The sequence below is a fragment of the Acanthochromis polyacanthus genome, chromosome 17, assembly GCF_021347895.1.
Source record: "Acanthochromis polyacanthus isolate Apoly-LR-REF ecotype Palm Island chromosome 17, KAUST_Apoly_ChrSc, whole genome shotgun sequence".
In the NCBI taxonomy this organism is placed as follows: domain Eukaryota; kingdom Metazoa; phylum Chordata; class Actinopteri; family Pomacentridae; genus Acanthochromis; species Acanthochromis polyacanthus.
The window spans coordinates 38093996-38116357 of record NC_067129.1 but is presented as its reverse complement, the minus strand read 5'-3'; the positions used below and the strand labels follow the sequence as shown (position 1 = coordinate 38116357).

The window sequence follows — 22362 nt, the reverse complement described above, 5'->3', positions numbered from 1 at the left end:
ATGTGATGCATGACACAAGTGCCTCCAAAGTCACCATCTGCATTGTGATGCACTGACACATAAGTGCCCTCCAAATCCCCATTACATGTGATGCATGACACTAAGTGCCTCAAAGTCACCATTGCATTGTGATGCATGACACAAAGTGCCTCCAAAGTCACCATTACATTGTGATGCATGACACAAAGTGCCTCCAAAGTCACATTACATTGTGATGCATGACACAAAGTGCCTCCAAAGTCACCATTACATTGTGATGCATGACACAAAGTGCCTCCAAAGTCACCATTACATTGTGATGCATGACACAAAGTGCCTCCAAAGTCACATTACATTGTGATGCATGACACAAAGTGCCTCCAAAGTCACCATTACATTGTGATGCATGACACAAAGTGCCTCCAAAGTCACCATTACATTGTGATGCATGACACAAAGTGCCTCCAAAGTCACCATTACATTGTGATGCATGACACAAAGTGCCTCCAAAGTCACCATTACATTGTGATGCATGACACAAAGTGCCTCCAAAGTCACCATTACATTGTGATGCATGACACAAAGTGCCTCCAAAGTCACCATTACATTGTGATGCATGACACAAAGTGCCTCCAAAGTCACCATTACATTGTGATGCATGACACAAAGTGCCTCCAAAGTCACCATTACATTGTGATGCATGACACAAAGTGCCTCCAAAGTCACCATTACATTGTGATGCATGACACAAAGTGCCTCCAAAGTCACCATTACATTGTGATGCATGACACAAAGTGCCTCCAAAGTCACCATTACATTGTGATGCATGACACAAAGTGCCTCCAAAGTCACATTACATTGTGATGCATGACACAAAGTGCCTCCAAAGTCACCATTACATTGTGATGCATGACACAAAGTGCCTCCAAAGTCACCATTACATTGTGATGCATGACACAAAGTGCCTCCAAAGTCACCATTACATTGTGATGCATGACACAAAGTGCCTCCAAAGTCACCATTACATTGTGATGCATGACACAAAGTGCCTCCAAAGTCACCATTACATTGTGATGCATGACACAAAGTGCCTCCAAAGTCACCATTACATTGTGATGCATGACACAAAGTGCCTCCAAAGTCACCATTACATTGTGATGCATGACACAAAGTGCCTCCAAAGTCACCATTACATTGTGATGCATGACACAAAGTGCCTCCAAAGTCACATTACATTGTGATGCATGACACAAAGTGCCTCCAAAGTCACCATTACATTGTGATGCATGACACAAAGTGCCTCCAAAGTCACATTACATTGTGATGCATGACACAAAGTGCCTCCAAAGTCACCATTACATTGTGATGCATGACACAAAGTGCCTCCAAAGTCACCATTACATTGTGATGCATGACACAAAGTGCCTCCAAAGTCACCATTACATTGTGATGCATGACACAAAGTGCCTCCAAAGTCACCATTACATTGTGATGCATGACACAAAGTGCCTCCAAAGTCACCATTACATTGTGATGCATGACACAAAGTGCCTCCAAAGTCACCATTACATTGTGATGCATGACACAAAGTGCCTCCAAAGTCACCATTACATTGTGATGCATGACACAAAGTGCCTCCAAAGTCACCATTACATTGTGATGCATGACACAAAGTGCCTCCAAAGTCACCATTACATTGTGATGCATGACACAAAGTGCCTCCAAAGTCACCATTACATTGTGATGCATGACACAAAGTGCCTCCAAAGTCACATTACATTGTGATGCATGACACAAAGTGCCTCCAAAGTCACCATTACATTGTGATGCATGACACAAAGTGCCTCCAAAGTCACCATTACATTGTGATGCATGACACAAAGTGCCTCCAAAGTCACCATTACATTGTGATGCATGACACAAAGTGCCTCCAAAGTCACCATTACATTGTGATGCATGACACAAAGTGCCTCCAAAGTCACCATTACATTGTGATGCATGACACAAAGTGCCTCCAAAGTCACCATTACATTGTGATGCATGACACAAAGTGCCTCCAAAGTCACATTACATTGTGATGCATGACACAAAGTGCCTCCAAAGTCACCATTACATTGTGATGCATGACACAAAGTGCCTCCAAAGTCACCATTACATTGTGATGCATGACACAAAGTGCCTCCAAAGTCACCATTACATTGTGATGCATGACACAAAGTGCCTCCAAAGTCACCATTACATTGTGATGCATGACACAAAGTGCCTCCAAAGTCACCATTACATTGTGATGCATGACACAAAGTGCCTCCAAAGTCACCATTACATTGTGATGCATGACACAAAGTGCCTCCAAAGTCACCATTACATTGTGATGCATGACACAAAGTGCCTCCAAAGTCACCATTACATTGTGATGCATGACACAAAGTGCCTCCAAAGTCACATTACATTGTGATGCATGACACAAAGTGCCTCCAAAGTCACCATTACATTGTGATGCATGACACAAAGTGCCTCCAAAGTCACCATTACATTGTGATGCATGACACAAAGTGCCTCCAAAGTCACCATTACATTGTGATGCATGACACAAAGTGCCTCCAAAGTCACCATTACATTGTGATGCATGACACAAAGTGCCTCCAAAGTCACCATTACATTGTGATGCATGACACAAAGTGCCTCCAAAGTCACCATTACATTGTGATGCATGACACAAAGTGCCTCCAAAGTCACCATTACATTGTGATGCATGACACAAAGTGCCTCCAAAGTCACCATTACATTGTGATGCATGACACAAAGTGCCTCCAAAGTCACCATTACATTGTGATGCATGACACAAAGTGCCTCCAAAGTCACCATTACATTGTGATGCATGACACAAAGTGCCTCCAAAGTCACCATTACATTGTGATGCATGACACAAAGTGCCTCCAAAGTCACCATTACATTGTGATGCATGACACAAAGTGCCTCCAAAGTCACCATTACATTGTGATGCATGACACAAAGTGCCTCCAAAGTCACCATTACATTGTGATGCATGACACAAAGTGCCTCCAAAGTCACCATTACATTGTGATGCATGACACAAAGTGCCTCCAAAGTCACATTACATTGTGATGCATGACACAAAGTGCCTCCAAAGTCACCATTACATTGTGATGCATGACACAAAGTGCCTCCAAAGTCACCATTACATTGTGATGCATGACACAAAGTGCCTCCAAAGTCACCATTACATTGTGATGCATGACACAAAGTGCCTCCAAAGTCACCATTACATTGTGATGCATGACACAAAGTGCCTCCAAAGTCACCATTACATTGTGATGCATGACACAAAGTGCCTCCAAAGTCACCATTACATTGTGATGCATGACACAAAGTGCCTCCAAAGTCACCATTACATTGTGATGCATGACACAAAGTGCCTCCAAAGTCACATTACATTGTGATGCATGACACAAAGTGCCTCCAAAGTCACCATTACATTGTGATGCATGACACAAAGTGCCTCCAAAGTCACCATTACATTGTGATGCATGACACAAAGTGCCTCCAAAGTCACCATTACATTGTGATGCATGACACAAAGTGCCTCCAAAGTCACCATTACATTGTGATGCATGACACAAAGTGCCTCCAAAGTCACCATTACATTGTGATGCATGACACAAAGTGCCTCCAAAGTCACCATTACATTGTGATGCATGACACAAAGTGCCTCCAAAGTCACCATTACATTGTGATGCATGACACAAAGTGCCTCCAAAGTCACCATTACATTGTGATGCATGACACAAAGTGCCTCCAAAGTCACCATTACATTGTGATGCATGACACAAAGTGCCTCCAAAGTCACCATTACATTGTGATGCATGACACAAAGTGCCTCCAAAGTCACCATTACATTGTGATGCATGACACAAAGTGCCTCCAAAGTCACCATTACATTGTGATGCATGACACAAAGTGCCTCCAAAGTCACCATTACATTGTGATGCATGACACAAAGTGCCTCCAAAGTCACCATTACATTGTGATGCATGACACAAAGTGCCTCCAAAGTCACATTACATTGTGATGCATGACACAAAGTGCCTCCAAAGTCACCATTGCATTGTGATGCATGACACAAAGTGCCTCCAAAGTCACCATTGCATTGTGATGCATGACACAAAGTGCCTCCAAAGTCACCATTGCATTGTGATGCATGACACAAAGTGCCTCCAAAGTCACCATAACATTGTGATGCATGACACAAAGTGCCTCCAAAGTCACCATTACATTGTGATGCATGAGACAAAGTGCCTACAAAGTCCACATGACATTGTGATGCATGATACAAAGTGCCTCCAAAGTCACCATTACATTGTCATGCATGACACAAAGTGCCTCCAAAGTCACCATAACATTGTGATGCATGATACAAAGTGCCTCCAAAGTCACATTACATTGTGATGCATGACACAAAGTGCCTCCAAAGTGACTATTACATTGTGATGCATTCCACAAAGTGCCTCCAAAGGCACCATTACATTGTGATTTTTGACACAAAGTGCCTCCAAAGGCACCATTACATTGTGATGCATGACACAAAGTGCCTCCAAAGTCACCATTACATTGTGATGCATGACACAAAGTGCCTCCAAAGTCACCTTTGCATTGTGATGCATGACACAAAGTGCCTCCAAAGGCACCATTACATTGTGATGCATGACACAAAGTGCCTCCAAAGTCACATTACATTGTGATGCATGACACAAAGTGCCTCCAAAGTCACCATTACATTGTGATGCATGACAAAAATTGTCTCCAAAGTCCACATTACATTGTGATGCATGACACTAAGTGCCTCCAAAGTCACCTTTTCATTGTGATGCATGACACAAAGTGCCTCCAAAGTCACCATTACATTGTGATGTATGATACAAAGTGCCTCCAAAGTCACATTACATTGTGATGCATGACACTAAGTGCCTCCAAAGTCACCATTACATTGTGATGTATGATACAACGTGCCTCCAAAGTCACATTACATTGTGATGCATGACACAAAGTGCCTCCAAAGTCACCATTGCATTGTGATGCATGACACAAAGTGCCTCCAAAGTCACATTACATTGTGATGCATGACACAAAGTGCCTCCAAAGTCACCATTGCATTGTGATGCATGACACAAAGTGCCTCCAAAGTCACCATTGCATTGTGATGCATGACACAAAGTGCCTCCAAAGTCACCATAACATTGTGATGCATGACACAAAGTGCCTCCAAAGTGACTATTACATTGTGATGCATTCCACAAAGTGCCTCCAAAGGCACCATTACATTGTGATTATTGACACAAAGTGCCTCCAAAGGCACCATTACATTGTGATGCATGACACAAAGTGCCTCCAAAGTCACCATTACATTGTGATGCATGACACAAAGTGCCTCCAAAGTCACCTTTGCATTGTGATGCATGACACAAAGTGCCTCCAAAGGCACCATTACATTGTGATGCATGACACAAAGTGCCTCCAAAGTCACATTACATTGTGATGCATGACACAAAGTGCCTCCAAAGTCACCATTACATTGTGATGCATGACACTAAGTGCCTCCAAAGTCACCATTACATTGTGATGCATGAGACAAAGTCCCTACAAAGTCCACATGACATTGTGATGCATGACACAAATTGTCTCCAAAGCCCACATTACATTGTGATGCATGACACTAAGTGCCTCCAAAGTCACCTTTTCATTGTGATGCATGACACAAAGTGCCTCCAAAGTCACCATTACATTGTGATGTATGATACAAAGTGCCTCCAAAGTCACATTACATTGTGATGCATGACACTAAGTGCCTCCAAAGTCACCATTACATTGTGATGCATGACACTAAGTGCCTCCAAAGTCACCATTACATTGTGATGTATGATACAAAGTGCCTCCAAAGTCACATTACATTGTGATGCATGACACTAAGTGCCTCCAAAGTCACCATTACATTGTGATGCATGACACTAAGTGCCTCCAAAGTCACCATTACATTGTGATGTATGATACAACGTGCCTCCAAAGTCACATTACATTGTGATGCATGACACAAAGTGCCTCCAAAGTCACCATTGCATTGTGATGCATGACACAAAGTGCCTCCAAAGTCACATTACATTGTGATGCATGACACAAAGTGCCTCCAAAGTCACCATTGCATTGTGATGCATGACACAAAGTGCCTCCAAAGTCACCATTGCATTGTGATGCATGACACAAAGTGCCTCCAAAGTCACCATAACATTGTGATGCATGACACAAAGTGCCCCCAAAGTGACTATTACATTGTGATGCATGAGACAAAGTGCCTCCAAAGTCACATTACATTGTGATGCATGACACAAAGTGCCTCCAAAGTCACCATTGCATTGTGATGCATGACACAAAGTGCCTCCAAAGTCACCATAACATTGTGATGCATGACACAAAGTGCCCCCAAAGTGACTATTACATTGTGATGCATGAGACAAAGTGCCTCCAAAGTCACATTACATTGTGATGCATGACACAAAGTGCCTCCAAAGTCACCATTACATTGTGATGCATGACACAAAGTGTCTCCAAAGTCACCATTACATTGTGATGCATGACACAAAGTGCCTCCAAAGTCACCATTACATTGTGATGCATGAGACAAAGTGCCTCCAAAGTCACCATTACATTGTGATGCATGAGACAAAGTGCCTCCAAAGTCACCATTACATTGTGATGTATGATACAAAGTGCCTCCAAAGTCACATTACATTGTGATGCATGACACTAAGTGCCTCCAAAGTCACCATTACATTGTGATGCATGACACTAAGTGCCTCCAAAGTCACCTTTTCATTGTGATGCATGACACAAAGTGCCTCCAAAGTCACCATTACATTGTGATGTATGATACAAAGTGCCTCCAAAGTCACATTACATTGTGATGCATGACACTAAGTGCCTCCAAAGTCACCATTACATTGTGATGCATGACACTAAGTGCCTCCAAAGTCACCATTACATTGTGATGTATGATACAACGTGCCTCCAAAGTCACATTACATTGTGATGCATGACACAAAGTGCCTCCAAAGTCACCATTGCATTGTGATGCATGACACAAAGTGCCTCCAAAGTCACATTACATTGTGATGCATGACACAAAGTGCCTCCAAAGTCACCATTGCATTGTGATGCATGACACAAAGTGCCTCCAAAGTCACCATTGCATTGTGATGCATGACACAAAGTGCCTCCAAAGTCACCATAACATTGTGATGCATGACACAAAGTGCCCCCAAAGTGACTATTACATTGTGATGCATGAGACAAAGTGCCTCCAAAGTCACATTACATTGTGATGCATGACACAAAGTGCCTCCAAAGTCACCATTGCATTGTGATGCATGACACAAAGTGCCTCCAAAGTCACCATAACATTGTGATGCATGACACAAAGTGCCCCCAAAGTGACTATTACATTGTGATGCATGAGACAAAGTGCCTCCAAAGTCACATTACATTGTGATGCATGACACAAAGTGCCTCCAAAGTCACCATTACATTGTGATGCATGACACAAAGTGCCTCCAAAGTCACCATTACATTGTGATGCATGACACAAAGTGCCTCCAAAGTCACCATTACATTGTGATGCATGAGACAAAGTGCCTCCAAAGGCACCATTACATTGTGATTATTGACACAAAGTGCCTCCAAAGGCACCATTACATTGTGATGCATGACACAAAGTGCCTCCAAAGTCACCATTACATTGTGATGCATTCCACAAAGTGCCTCCAAAGGCACCATTACATTGTGATTATTGACACAAAGTGCCTCCAAAGGCACCATTACATTGTGATGCATGACACAAAGGGCCTCCAAAGTCACCATTACATTGTGATGCATGACACAAAGTGCCTCCAAAGGCACCATTACATTGTGATGATGACACAAAGTGCCTCGAAAGTCACATTACATTGTGATGCATGACACAAAGTGCCTCCAAAGTCACCATTACATTGTGATGATGACACAAAGTGCCTCCAAAGTCACATTACATTGTGATGCATGACACAAAGTGCCTCCAAAGTGACTATTACATTGTGATGCATTCCACAAAGTGCCTCCAAAGGCACCATTACATTGTGATTATTGACACAAAGTGCCTCCAAAGGCACCATTACATTGTGATGCATGAGACAAAGGGCCTCCAAAGTCACCATTACATTGTGATGCATGACACAAAGGGCCTCCAAAGTCACCATTACATTGTGATGCATGACACAAAGTGCCTCCAAAGTGACTATTACATTGTGATGCATTCCACAAAGTGCCTCCAAAGGCACCATTACATTGTGATTATTGACACAAAGTGCCTCCAAAGTCACCATTACTTTGTGATGCATGACACAAAGGGCCTCCAAAGTCACCATTACATTGTGATGCATGACACAAAGTGCCTCCAAAGGCACCATTACATTGTGATGATGACACAAAGTGCCTCGAAAGTCACATTACATTGTGATGCATGACACAAAGGGCCTCCAAAGTCACCATTACATTGTGATGCATGACACAAAGGGCCTCCAAAGTCACCATTACATTGTGATGCATGACACAAAGTGCCTCCAAAGTCACCATTACATTGTGATGATGACACAAAGTGCCTCCAAAGTCACCATTACATTGTGATGCATGACACAAAGTGCCTCCAAAGTGACTATTACATTGTGATGCATGACACAAATTTTCTCCAAAGTCCACATTACATTGTGATGCATGACAGAAAGTGCCTCCAAAGGCACCATTACATTGTGATGCATGACACAAAGTGCCTCCAAAGTCACATTACATTGTGATGCATTACACAAAGTGCCTCCAAAGTCACCATTACAGTGTGATGCATGACACAAAGTGCCTCCAAAGTCACATTACATTGTGATGCATTACACAAAGTGCCTCCAAAGTCACCATTACATTGTGATGCATGACACAAAGTGCCTCCAAAGTCACATTACATTGTGATGAATGACACAAAGTGCCTCCAAAGTCACCATTACATTGTGATGCATTACACAAAGTGCCTCCAAAGTCACCATTACATTGTGATGCATTACACAAATTGTCTCCAAAGTCCACATTACATTGTGATGCATGACACAAAGTGCCTCCAAAGTCACCAAAAATAACCGAGCAGGAATGTTTTTTTTACACGTTTGAAAGAATCAGGCTTCACTACTACTCGTAGGCCTCACTGGTTAAAGGTTTTTAAAAAAATTCAAATTAGTGTTTACATTCAAATTTAATGTATGCCAGACATTTTCAAGTCTGGCATACAGGTTAGAACAAGGTTGAATTTAGAATTTGGTCAAATCTTGGATCAAGTTCAGGTGTGTGTGTGTGTGTGTGTGTGTGTGTGTGTGTGTGTGTGTGTGTGTGTGTGTGTGTGTGTGTGTGTGTGTGTGTGTGTGTGTGTGTTTTCTGATTATCTGCTCCTCGGATCACCATGATCTGGATGTCTGATAATCTGCAAGGACACAACGGGAGAATTAGATTAAAATTAGGATTACGTTGAAGTGTGTTGGACGGTCCTCTGGGAATTCAGGCAATCACATTTCTAAGAAATGTCTTTTCTGAATCATTCAAATAAATTGCAGGTTTTTACTTGGAAGTCTAAGGTACTTTCAACTTCTCCGGTCATCGTGAAGTTTCTGGTTCGTTCACTTGTTCGATGACGGCGTTCACATTAGCCTCTATATCTAGAACCTGTGCAGTTTGGTCCAAATTGGTGAAGGAATGTGTGAGATTTGGACCTTTTTAGCCCGTTTTGAAGCATTTGGACATGAAAGGGTTAACGGTGGAGTGAGAAACGGGGCCGTGCTCGCTCCCCATTTGGGCTAACTCTATGAAAAGAAATATGCAAGGTCAGGGGGTGGTCTAGTAGGAGCGTGTCCGATTGGTGTCGCTAGACCCAAAAATGACCGAGCAGGAATGGTTTTTTACACGTTTGAAAGCATCAGGCTTCACTACTACTAGTAGGCCTCACTGCTTAAAGGTTTGATAAAAAATTCAAATTAGTATTTACATTCAAACTTAATGTATGCCAGACTTGAAAATGTCTGGCATACAAGTTAGAACAAGGTTGAATTTAGAATTTGGTCAAATCTTGGATCAGGTTCAGGTGTGTGTGTGTGTGTGTGTGTGTGTGTGTGTGTGTGTGTGTGTGTGTGTGTGTGTGTGTGTGTGTGTGTGTGTGTGTGTTATCTGATCCATGGTGATGTTTCAGCTCCTCCAGGTTGGACGGTCCTCTGGGAATTCAGGCAAACACATTTCTAAGAAATGTTTTTTCTGAATCATTCAAATAAATTGCATGTTTTTACTTGGAAGTCTCAGGTACTTTCAACTTCTCCGGTCATCGTGAAGTTTCTGGTTCGATCACTTGTTCGGTGACGGTTCTTCAGTGAGTTACTCCTTAGTACCTGGCGAATCTGTCAGATTTGAGCTGAATTCCTCAGAAATTGGACTGGCTGTAGTGACATCATCACTTCAGTACCTTTGATGACAAAGGTTTTTTTAAAAATGCAAATTAGTGTTTACATTCAAATTTAATTTATGCCAGACATTTTCAAGTCTGGGATACAGGTTAGAACAAGGTTAAATTTAGAATTTTATCAAATCTTGGATAAAGTTCAGGTGTCAATGTCAAAAAAAAAAAAAAAAAAAAAAGTCAGTTTTAGCTGAATCTCGTATCGCTTCTTTGAATTAAGAACAAGGAGAGGCTCTTTGCGCATTTCTGGATGGTAAAGATGTTTGTGCTTTTTTACCAACGGGTTTTGGTAAGAGTTTAATCTACCATTTGGCTCCGCTCGTTGTGAAGGTCCCGCGATTGGCTAAAATCAAACCTGTCAGAGGCGTGACATACTGTTGCATTGTCCAATCCGTGCCTTTTTCCTCCGAACGGATTTACATGGAGCGGTCCCAGATTGATATTGTGGAGTACTATCAAGTACTACACAATTATTAATCTGGCTATTGCCAGGTTAATTAATGTGGGTTGGTGGAGCTCTGCATGCACCAGTGCACCATAAAGACCCGCTGTGTTGTGTTACATGTACAAATGTGCATTTGTTTCCAACAAGCTGTTCTTCATCACAACAAATCTCCTCATTTGTAGCTGTCTCCTCTCACAGAAGGACAGGTCCTGCCAAAAGAGATCCTTGGTTTGTTACAGTGCACAGCAGTCACTGGAACCGACAATCACATTTTGCGAAGCTGAAGAAGAGAGTCCGTCCTGGTTGCGCCACATTTTCTACATAAATCCACCGAAAAACGCACCAGAGCGTCAGCTTGAACTTCAAAGGCTGGGCTACAGGTTGCCGCCGCACGACTGCAAGGCATGCCGTCGGATAAAAGGTGCCCAAAAGTTGGATAATGTTTTTTACAACCGAGAAGTTGCGAAAATTCATCTTCGAAGAAACTGTTAAATGCAGCACACCGCTGTCTGTAATTATTAACCGAAGCAAACGGACCGTGGCTGTACTTCACTTATAACTTTGTAACTGAATTTGGTCCCGAACCCAAAGCGACAGTCACTGAGCTCCTCACAGTCGGTCCTCATTTAAACCTGCTCAGCTAAATAAAACGCAGGCTTCCCCGAGTTCAGAGCCTCCGCTGCTTTGGGACAAATTAGAGCTCCTCCAGAGAACGCCGAGGGAAAAATCTATCGTTTATCAAAATTTATCAACTCGTTCGGAGAAGAAACGCTGCAAAAAGTGTGGAATAGAAGTAGTCCAACTTCCACATGGTCTCCGGTTAGAGTCGGTGAAGTGTAGAGGAGCAGTGTTCAGTTATGACACCGTCCCAAAAATCTCCCTCCCGGACTCTGTCGCTCCCCCTGGGATCTCATTGACAGTCTCTACCTGCTCACTGTCCCGCTGCCTTCAAGGCCCTACGGAGATTGGACGCTTATAGAAACTTTGCTACAGAGCCAGCAAATAAACATAAGAGAAAGGGAATCATACAGATAGGCCGTGTAAGTGAAATCTTACTACAGACATTTTATTGTTATACTTTTATGCCACTACGGGAAAAGCGACCTAAAATGTATAACTGTCTGTAACTTTTTCTAGCGTCCGCCAAATTCACTTCAATAATTAAACTGTCATCAAGTACTAATTTTTTTTACAAGCTTTGCTTTATCCACCAAACGTACTTTGAAGTTATAATATATTATTTTAAAGTTTTAAGTTAGCATTGTCAGTGTTTCCGAGTAGTACCTCAAGGCAGCATAAGACAATGAGGGCGGAGCAGCAGGGCTCATCAAAAACAAGTGAATGGCTCCCTCTAGTGTCACACAACCAGCAAACTCCATTAATAAGTCAATACACAAAAACTGCCCATCCAGCTGCAAACTGTAGTCCATTTTACTGATGCTTTGCACAACTGCCCGTTAAACTTGCTAGTTAAAAATAACACACCCATAAGGAAATGCAGTGGGAAAAAAGGTGGAGAAAATACCGCAGCCTGTCAGTCTTACAATAAAGAAAATAATCCATAGTGCATAAAGAACTGACATTTTTAAATATTTCAGTATTTTCTCTAGTTAAAAGATGGTGTCTTCCTTACACGGCACTTTGTTCTGAAACAAACTGTAAAATATGTGCTTATTAAATATATTATGCACAAACTTTACATTGCTCAAAAATTTTCTTTAAAGCCTAAGCCTATCATACATTTTTTAACGTATTGTGGTACAAGTAATTCAAAATCTTACAGAAACAAAATACAGTTTTTCAAAATTAATGATAATAAATAACAATAAAACTAAGTAAAACTCTATGATGTTCAACTAATTTGGCACAGCTTTGAAAGTAAGGTTTAAATTAATAACGTCAACAAATAATAAAGAATTACTAAAGTGAAAAATGATATCTGATCATTATGAGAATTCAAGATCACATCCTGGGGTGGACCAAGACTCCCTGTCATATGGCAATGAAATAAACCACTTGAGATCGAAAAACAAGAAAGACAACAAGCTGTTAGAGAAGTCATCACAATGAGGAGGGGGGCATTGGGTCCAAGGAAGAGTACACCTGTCACATCATAACTGCCTAAATATACTAACTAGCTAAATGTCAACAACTTCCACAACCAGACTCCAACTTTAAACATTCAACCACATCTTACCTAAAGCTCTGCCGCTCTTCCTGTGTTGCTGCTGTTCTGATCATGCCTGGTATCTCCGACTGCATCTGTGCTAACCTCAACACTTACAACCTCAGCCTCCTTTGCATGATCAAAACACAGAGGAAAACCACAGAAAATCAAGTACACGGCTTCTGTTTGGCTATATACATTACATAGCCTGTCAAGCAGGGATGCACAATACAGTATTGGATATTTGCCAAATGTTTTTAGCTGATTGCAAATGCTGATATGTACAGATATTTTTGCCGCCTAATCGCAGAGAACAAAAAGTTTCTCCTATAGTATAATTAACATATAATTACACTTACTCCTACTATGTAGACATAAAATGCAATGCTTTTAATGCTAATGGGAATATTTCTATTTGCAAATCTTTCCTGGTAAACCTTCTCTATTTAATTAAAGATACAGCCTAATGCCTTCAGGAAATCTAACCTGAATATGCTTACCTCAAAGATAACATCATTAGGCATCTGCTCAGGAATTGAAACCAAAGACTGCTCCTCCTGTTTGTATGTAGTTAGATGAGAATAGTTTGACATAGCCATTAGAATGGGTTCAGCACTGAGAGGAATTACTTTCAAGTTGTTGTCACTGTTTTTGGTGTTACAGGTGTTGGAGGAGGGCTCTAACTCAGAGACTGGCTTCTCTGGGATTTTAACTTTAACCAGGCAGTTAGTGCGTGGAGTTTGCATCACGTCATCTGAGTGAATAAACTAAAAATCCCCTACCTGATTATAACCTTGAGGGGAAAGCATCCCCCTCTGAAGGCCACCACCTGACATATTCGGTCCCACAGGGTTCGGATAGTAGCAATGGAAAACTTCAGGAAGGACAACATATAATATTTGGAAAATTAATTAAAGGGTTTGGGCTCCTGTTGAAGTGAAAAGCATTTTTTTTGCTTCGAATTTCATAAATAATGTTGATTAATAATAAATGATTATTACATGATTAAACATATAAATGATTGTGAAAACATTTTAGTACAATACAAACACATTCTTGCCATGGTAGTTATGTCTTCTCACGTATGTCTAAGGTAATGATATATAACAACTGTAGTTTCTCCCTTGTTCCACCTCTAATGATGCCATGCTCACCTGGAGAATAGAAGTCAGGCTGATATGGGGCAATATGAGGATTATAACCAATGAAATTTGGATTTTCTTGGTTTGCAAGGGGCAGTAAACCCCGCTGCGTGCTCACAGCATTTGGGCGAGTGGTAACCCCAGCATAGGGGTGGTCTACAAATGCTGCTTTGTCTATGTTACTAGGAGAAAAAGCTGCACCAAGACCCCACATCAGGTATCGCGGTGGGACTGGGGTTCCATTGAGGGCATTCTATCTCAGTTGTTCATGCGTGTCATTCTTAGGAAAGTGAAGATGATGGTACCCAGATAGAAGAGCAGACAGCAGAACCTCTCACTCTGGCACAGGTGAGACAAAATTGCAGTAGTATACAATAGACTCCCTCACCCTGTCTCTGTTTCTCTTTAATGAGTTGATTATTTGTGTCCTTCTCAGAAAAACAATGAAGATGCCATCCAGATACAAGAACAAAGAGCAGGATCTTCCACAATGGTACAGGTTACAATTACATATCATTACATATAAGGTAATGGGGTTCCATTGAGGGCATTCATGGCAGTTGATTGCTGATGTCTCGGGCAGTGAAGGGCCTTCTGCAGAAACAACAAAAAACAAAGTAGGATCTGTCAGAACAGGACTGTATAAGTAAAACTGCAATTAGATGTTTGGCTGGAATGAAGGTGGGATTCGAGGACCGTTTTCTGTGCTTAAAACGTTTGAAAAATAGTAAATTTTTACATTATTATTTACTTTAACACTTAAGGGAAATGCATGTGATTACTATTACTGTAGGTTTCTTCTATCATGATTGAAATGATTATTCATCTGCAGTGATCCAGTTACACCAGTCTCCTTTCATTGTACCTCTGCTATCTTCGCTCCCACTCACACGCTGATATCTACCAGGAGGAGGTCGACAGTCCACGTACAGACCAGCCTGGAGTTTGGCCTTATTGTCCACGGTGAGCCTCCTCAGTCTCGCAACAAGTTCAGGGTGGCTGCGCTTGAAGTTTGCGTTGAAATAATAATGAAAAGTCGAGTTGCCCAAATTAGGCAGGCTAACATCTACATCTGGCTCGACTTTCCTGAACCCGTACAGATTGAGCTGACGGACGAAGCTTGAGAAGTTGGTTGTTTTGAAGGCGTTGGGGCTGTGGGGGGACATACTCCCCGGAGACAGCACCTGTCTCTCGAAGCGCTGTTGATCAATGACGATCACCCCTCCGAGACTGTCCCAGCGGATAGCCTTGATAGCCGGGCTGTTCACCAAACGCCACAGTTTAGCAGGAAAAGTTTCGGGGTTGATACTGTCAGGAAGTGGATTTTCACCGGCATCCATAGTTTAATCTGTAGAACTGGAGACAATGTTTTCAACACTGAGGTTAGCTAACCTTGCCAGCATAACATCGTTAGTGTACAGTCATAAAGTAGATAATTGAGCTATCATGTCACAGTTTAATAACGGTAAAGTGGTTAAAAAAAGAAACACAAACGCTTAATATTTGAAAGTTATCACACATTATCAAACTCGGCCATTCTCAAAACTTAGAAATTAATGTTAATTTTGTTAACTACTGTGAATATCTGAATCGCGTCTCTGTTAGCTCACCAACTAACGTCTGACATAATTTTTTCGCGCAGTAATGATTGCTGACGTGCACAAAAACTCTTTTGAGACTGCTGCACTGTATATTTTAAGTTATCCTACTGCAAAAATAAATCCGACTGATAACTTTACCTGGATCTTCAAAGAGGACTCTCTCGGTCTCATAAAGAACCGTTTAACAGTGAGCTGTTCGTGTCCTAACGGCTGTATGTGACCGTCAGTATAGACCCCGTCAGAGCCTACGTCATCAACAAGCTGCGTGCGCATCATGGAGCCGGAAGTACTGCTTCATATCATTTACCTGGCATTGTTCGCACCACACGAAGTAGCAAAACTAAAAGCTAACACTGAACTATCGGCATCATAATGTTAGGTTGTTGTGTTTTTGGTTGTATGAACTGAAATACTCAAGGAGGACTTAAGTTCTAGTGCATACCAAGGGGCTCTCGGCTAGGGTTGCCAACTTTCTCACTACTAAATAAGGGACAGGTGCACAGTGCCACTAAAAAACATCCTCTCAACTCTCTATCGTAACTCAGGTAGCAATACTCCTTCCTGTTCAGTGCTAAAGTTATTGATCTGCATAAGCAGCACATGGCTAATTGAATATTCATGAGATAAGCACGGTGGAGCCAGTTAGCATTCTAAAGGCTATCCAGGCTAGCAGCGGTGAAGACGTAAAGCTGATTGGAGGGATAAAAAACAAAGGGACAGCACAAAACTATCAACAAACAGAGGACAACACTGTTGTGTCGTATCGTAAAACAGCAGAGAGAGCGGGAGCCCTGGAGGTTCTAACTTCAACTTTTATTTTCTTACTTCCTGTCTTCTTCTCCCACATCCGTACATACATATATGTTGTATTCCACTGCCACCTAGTGAAACATACGAGACAACACCACATATCCCTCTCATTTAGAACAACCTTCCAGCAATAAGCATTTTTTAAAAAAATGAACACTTGAACTAAACAACTCTGACTTGTCAATGATCAATTAACTGACAGCATATCAAGTATGGCAGGATTATGTCAGAAATATGTCAGAGATTCTTGACTCATAATACAGAAACGCCTGTAATGAAACCCTCTGAGAACGTCAGTGATTTGGCCACAGAATAATCAGCAACAAATGAACAGCAAACGTGCCAAACACGGCAGGTGTCCATCCCGTCCCCAGAATCACCTCATATCAGAACAGTATGAGTTCACGTGTCTTCCCCAATAACAAGTTATTGTCTTCCTTCGTTGCCAAAACAGTCAAACTTGTGAGAATACAGCAGTCCATTCCAAAGGCGAAGAAATGTGTGAGGTGTAAACAGTCCATAAATGTAAACAGTCCATATAACTGTGAAGTGTAACAGTGTGAGGTGTAAACAGTCCATAAATGTAAACAGTCCATATCACTGAACCCATCCCGCTGAAGCTCAGGGAACATAGTCCTCCAACCAAGCAGGAGGGCGAATCCGCCTACGGCCCCGCTGGGGAACAGGAGAGGCACGAGGGAGTGGGGCAGCAGGAGCGGGCATGTAAACGTCCTCTGGCTGAGCCACTGGCTGCGCGCATGCACCAGGGGCTGGGGCAGATGCAGGTGACAAGTGTACAGCATTCCAAACCCTGCCGTCCGACAGTTTGTAGGTCGCAGGGCCTTTCTGCGCCACCACCTGGAGGGGCTGAGTGAACTTGAATTGTCCTTTCTTAGTGATGCCAGGCTTCCTAACCCGGACATAAGATCCAAGCTGAAACGTAGGAGACTGCGCACCATGACGCACATCGGTGTATTTCTTCACTTTGGTTTGCTTCAGCGCCACCGTGCGTCTCAAAGTGTCACACCGAGTAGAAACAGGAGAGGGCGGAAGACCTTTAATGTTCAAGCTGGTGCGGAAAGGACGACCATGCAGCAGCTCAGCAGGAGATATTTGAGTCACTGCATGGGGAGTAGCGCGATACGCCAGAAGGAAATCAGTGACAAAGGGCTTCCAGCGCCTGCCCTCGATGTCAGCTGTCTGGAGACAGTCTTTAAGAACTCTGTTCCATCTCTCAACTTCCCCATTGCTACGAGGATAATAAATGGAACTGCGGCAGTGTGTAATGCCCTGGGCTGTCAAGTAATCCTCAAAGTCAGCAGATACAAAGGAAGAGCCGTTGTCCGTAACCAGTTCAAGGGGGTTGCCTTCACGGCTGAAGACGGTGGACAGGAAAGCAATGACAGTGGCAGACGTCACATCTGATGTGAAAGCTACTTCTGGCCATTTGCTGTAATAGTCCACCAGCGTGATAGCGAATCGGCAGTCGGGTGGAGCAGAGTGGAATGGACCCACTATATCCATAGCAAGTTTTTCCCAAGCAGCATTGGGAAGGGCAACAGGTTGCAGGGGAGCAGCCCGTGTTCTGGCTGTTTTGTCATGCTGGGAACAGGTAACACATGACTTGACGGCAGTTTCAATGTCAGAGTCCATTCCAGGCCACCAGTAGAGTTCTCTCAGCCGCTGTTTGGTCTTGACAATGCCTTGGTGGGTATTGTGAGCCAGGTGTATGAGTTGTGACTGAAGAGACGATGGAATCACAACGTGGTGAGTGCCTCGAATCAGGTAGCCATCCAGCTCAGCCAACTCAGTACGTACACGATAATAGGGTAACAGGGCCGGATCCAGGCCCTTAGGAGTGTGTGGCCACCGCCGGCGAACGTGCTCGGTGACCTGCTGCAAAACAGGGCTGTCTACATAGGCGGTGCGTAACTGGTCAGCTGTGAGAGAAGTGAGGTCAACAGTCACTAGTGCTACAGTGTCCTCCTCCAGCTCCAGCTGATCGAGAACAGGCAGGGGCAGGCGCGACAGACAGTCCGCTACCACATTTTCACGGCCAGGCTTGTATTCCACACTGTAGTTGAACCACATGAGGCGGGCAGACCACCTCGCGATCCTCATTCCTGCTCTCCCGAAGCCTTTTGTGGATAGGAGAGTTGTAAGCGGGCTGTGATCGGTGCGCAGGGTAAAGTGTCTTCCCCACAGGTATGTGCGCCACCTTTCAGCTGCCCAGACACAGGCGAGAGCCTCTTTTTCAATGATGGAGTAGTTTCGTTCACTGGAGGTGAGGGCTCTGGATGCAAAAGCAACAGTCAATTCAGTGTCCCCGTGCATTTGGGTGAGCACGGCGCCTATGCCGTAGTCACAGGCATCTGTAGTGACCATCGTCGGAAGAGTAGGGTTGAACAGCGCGAGTGCTGGGCTTGTAGCAATTAGCTCTTTGAGATGAGTGAAAGCTTGTTGTGCAGCATCAGTCCATTGAAACTGTGCGTCCCCTCTCAGGAGAGCACGTAGGGGCTCCACCACAGACGCGTAGCCGGGGATGAACTTTGAATACCATCCTGTGAGGCCCAGGAAGGATTGGAGGACCGTAGCATCCTCAGGGGCAGGGGCCTTCTCGATAGCAGCAACTTGGTCTGGGTTGGGGCGGATACCTGAGGCAGAAACAACGTGGCCCAGGTAGAACAGTTCAGTCTGCCTGAAAAGGCACTTGTCCATATTCAGCTTTAGGCCACTGCTGTTTAAGCGGTGTAGTACAGCCTTTAGCCTACTCTCGTGCAGCGACGGGGTGTCGGCAAACACCACAATGTCGTCCAAGTAACATTGTACACCATCCAGGCCTGACAGGATCTGTGACATCATGCGCTGAAATGCACTTGAGGCTGAGGCGAGACCGAATGGGACCTTTGTAAAACGGAAAAGTCCATCATGTGTAATAAAACTGGTAAGATCTCTACTTTCAGGGTGAAGAGGTACCTGGTAATACGCATTCTGCAGGTCGATGGATGAAAACATCTGTGCTCCTCGCAGCTCATGAAACATCTCCTCGATGTGTGGCAAGGGGTGGCTATCAATAATCACCGCCTTATTGGGCTCACGGAGATCTGGACATATTCTGAGCCGGCTGGACTTGCGTTTCACCACCACAATGGGCGAAACCCATGGTGAGGAGTCGATGCGCTCAATCACTCCATCCTTCTCCAATCTCTGCAGCTCCTCAGAGACTTGGTCACGTACGGCGAAGGGCAGACGACGTAGCTTCATCTGCACAGGCTGCACATCAGGTCTCACCTTGACTTTGTGGACAAAGCCTTTTACTGTCCCAGTACTCTCTGCATTGACAGTTGGCTCCATCTTGACAGTAGTGTAGTGCACAGGAACCGTAGGTTTTGTAACAGGTGATGTTTTACTCACAGTCACTTTTCCATCTGAAATCTGTAGCCGTAGCGCATTGAAAAGGTCCATGCCCAAGATGGGTGTTCCCGCTGGCATCACATGAATGTGTGCAGAGGCACTGTTTGTCTCGTAGGTCACCTTCAGCTTCATGCAACCAAGCACCTGTATAGGTTTCTGTGTGTAAGTGGTAAGTCTCTTTTCTGGCTTGGAGAGGGTCACATGACTGAAGTGATTTCTGTACATTTGCTCAGGGAGGATGGAAACACCGGATCCAGTATCCACTATCAAATCAGCAGTAACTGTGGGGCCGTCAGACGCCTCCAGGGAGACACAGCACATCAGCTTATTGCACTGTGTCACGTCGTCAATTTGTAATATCGTCACAGTGTCGACACTCTCAATAGCCGTAGTGGACACCTCCCTCACCTTTTGTGATGCAGACCTTCCTTTACAGACTTTGGCATAATGTCCAGTCTTGTTGCATTGTCTACAAAGGACTGATTTAGCTGGGCACTTGGCGTCGTTTGCAAGGTGGTTCGTGGAGCCACACCGGAAGCAAGCCTTACCAGCAGCAGGGCGGGAAGCGGAGGATGAGGCATGTAATTGACGTCTGTGTTTCGCACCACGGAACGTAGATCCGCGCACCATGCCAATTTCTGCAGATGCATGATGTGTAGTCATAGCTTTAGCGCCAGCTACTGCATGTTCGATCTGGCACGCAATTGCAATGGCTTTCTGCAGAGTCAGATTTTCCTCGAGCAGCAGACGTTCTCTTATCCGGGAATTGCACGTCTTTTCAACAATCTGGTCTCTCATCATATCTTCAGCAAGTGCACCAAACTCGCATGTAGTAACCAGTTCACGCAGCGCAGCAGCAAACTCTGCAGTAGACTCACCAGCCCTCTGAGATCTCTGACGAAATTTATTCCTCTCTGCCACGACGTTCAACTTCGGAACAAAGTACGTTTTCAATGCTGCCACAGCATCCACATAGGAATCGCTAGTCACTGGCAGCGTATAGAAGATACGTTGAGTCTCCGCGCCGATGGAATGAATCAACAGCGCGCGCTTCCTCTTCTCCTCCATGTTGTCAGCGAGGGCAAGCACGTAGTTGTCAAACATACTCATCCACGTATCAAAATGGACAGTAGGCACACCCGGGCTGTGCAAAAATGCCGGAGGTGGCGGAATAGCAAGCAGAGCCATTTCCCGTCGTCGCCAATATGTTGTGTCGTATCGTAAAACAGCAGAGAGAGCGGGAACCCTGGAGGTTCTAACTTCAACTTTTATTTTCTTACTTCCTGTCTTCTTCTCCCACATCCGTACATGCATATATGTTGTATTCCACTGCCACCTAGTGAAACATACGAGACAACACCACAAACACCTAACTATTACTGGACCGGAGGAGCCATTTTTCACGGCTGGATGTTTAAGTTTAAGATGAACAGCGGCTGCAGCTAAATTCATTGGCTTATGAAGATCGTAAGATCGTCAATGGGTGAGCGACACAGTTCATTTAAAATGCAGAGTTTGTGTTGGTGTTTTGTTTGGAGGATATGTGGCTGTGAGCTGCTAATCAGAGTTTAAAGGCTATGGGCTAACTGGGAGTTTACTCAGGCTTGGTTACTTAATGTGTGAAATGAAACCAAAGACAGATATGAAGCAGATTGTCATGCTGAATGATCTATTCTATCCAACTTGCAAGCAAATAGATGGAATTATGACTTTTCCAGTCATTTTGGAGTTGTGTTTGTGTGTGATCTGTGTTCACAGACGGGCTGTAGAAACAGGACGGTCAGCTCAGGCTGAGGTTTGGTTTGTTATCGTCTTAAACTCTAGTAAACTAAAATATGTGGCTCCAGCCTTGTTCTTGTGAGACATGATGTTGGATCAGTGTTCGTGTTTCTGTTTTGTTGCTGTTGATTATGCCTGGTAGTTGTTATTGACTGAATTCTGGAGTGTGGTCAGCTGCCAGAGTGTAGCGTGAGCTCTAGACCTATATATTTGACAGTACTCTTGTGGTTCTGTAACGTTTTGATTACAAGCATGTCTGCCGCTGTCTCAGCAGGCAGCATTTGGGAGTAGACGCGCTGTTACACCACAGTAATGGCGGCGCCCACAAATACGGGACATTTGAGATCCCGTATGAGACAAATCAATTTAGCCCAATTTACGGGATGTCCCGGCTGATATGGGACAGTTGGCAACCCTACTCTCAGCCGTTTCAGAGCAACTGA

General features: G+C 43.7%; 1 protein-coding gene across 1 annotated transcript in view; it reads right to left on the bottom strand.

Moving 5' to 3' along the window:
* Nucleotides 1-20080, bottom strand: part of LOC127530709 (ribonuclease inhibitor-like) — a 30755-nt gene extending 10675 nt beyond the window's left edge. The window contains exon 1 of the mRNA XM_051938061.1: nt 19713-20080. Within this exon, the coding sequence (XP_051794021.1) occupies nt 19713-20080 (368 nt within the window). The remainder of the gene's footprint in view (nt 1-19712) is intronic.
* Nucleotides 20081-22362: the final 2282 nt, after the last annotated feature.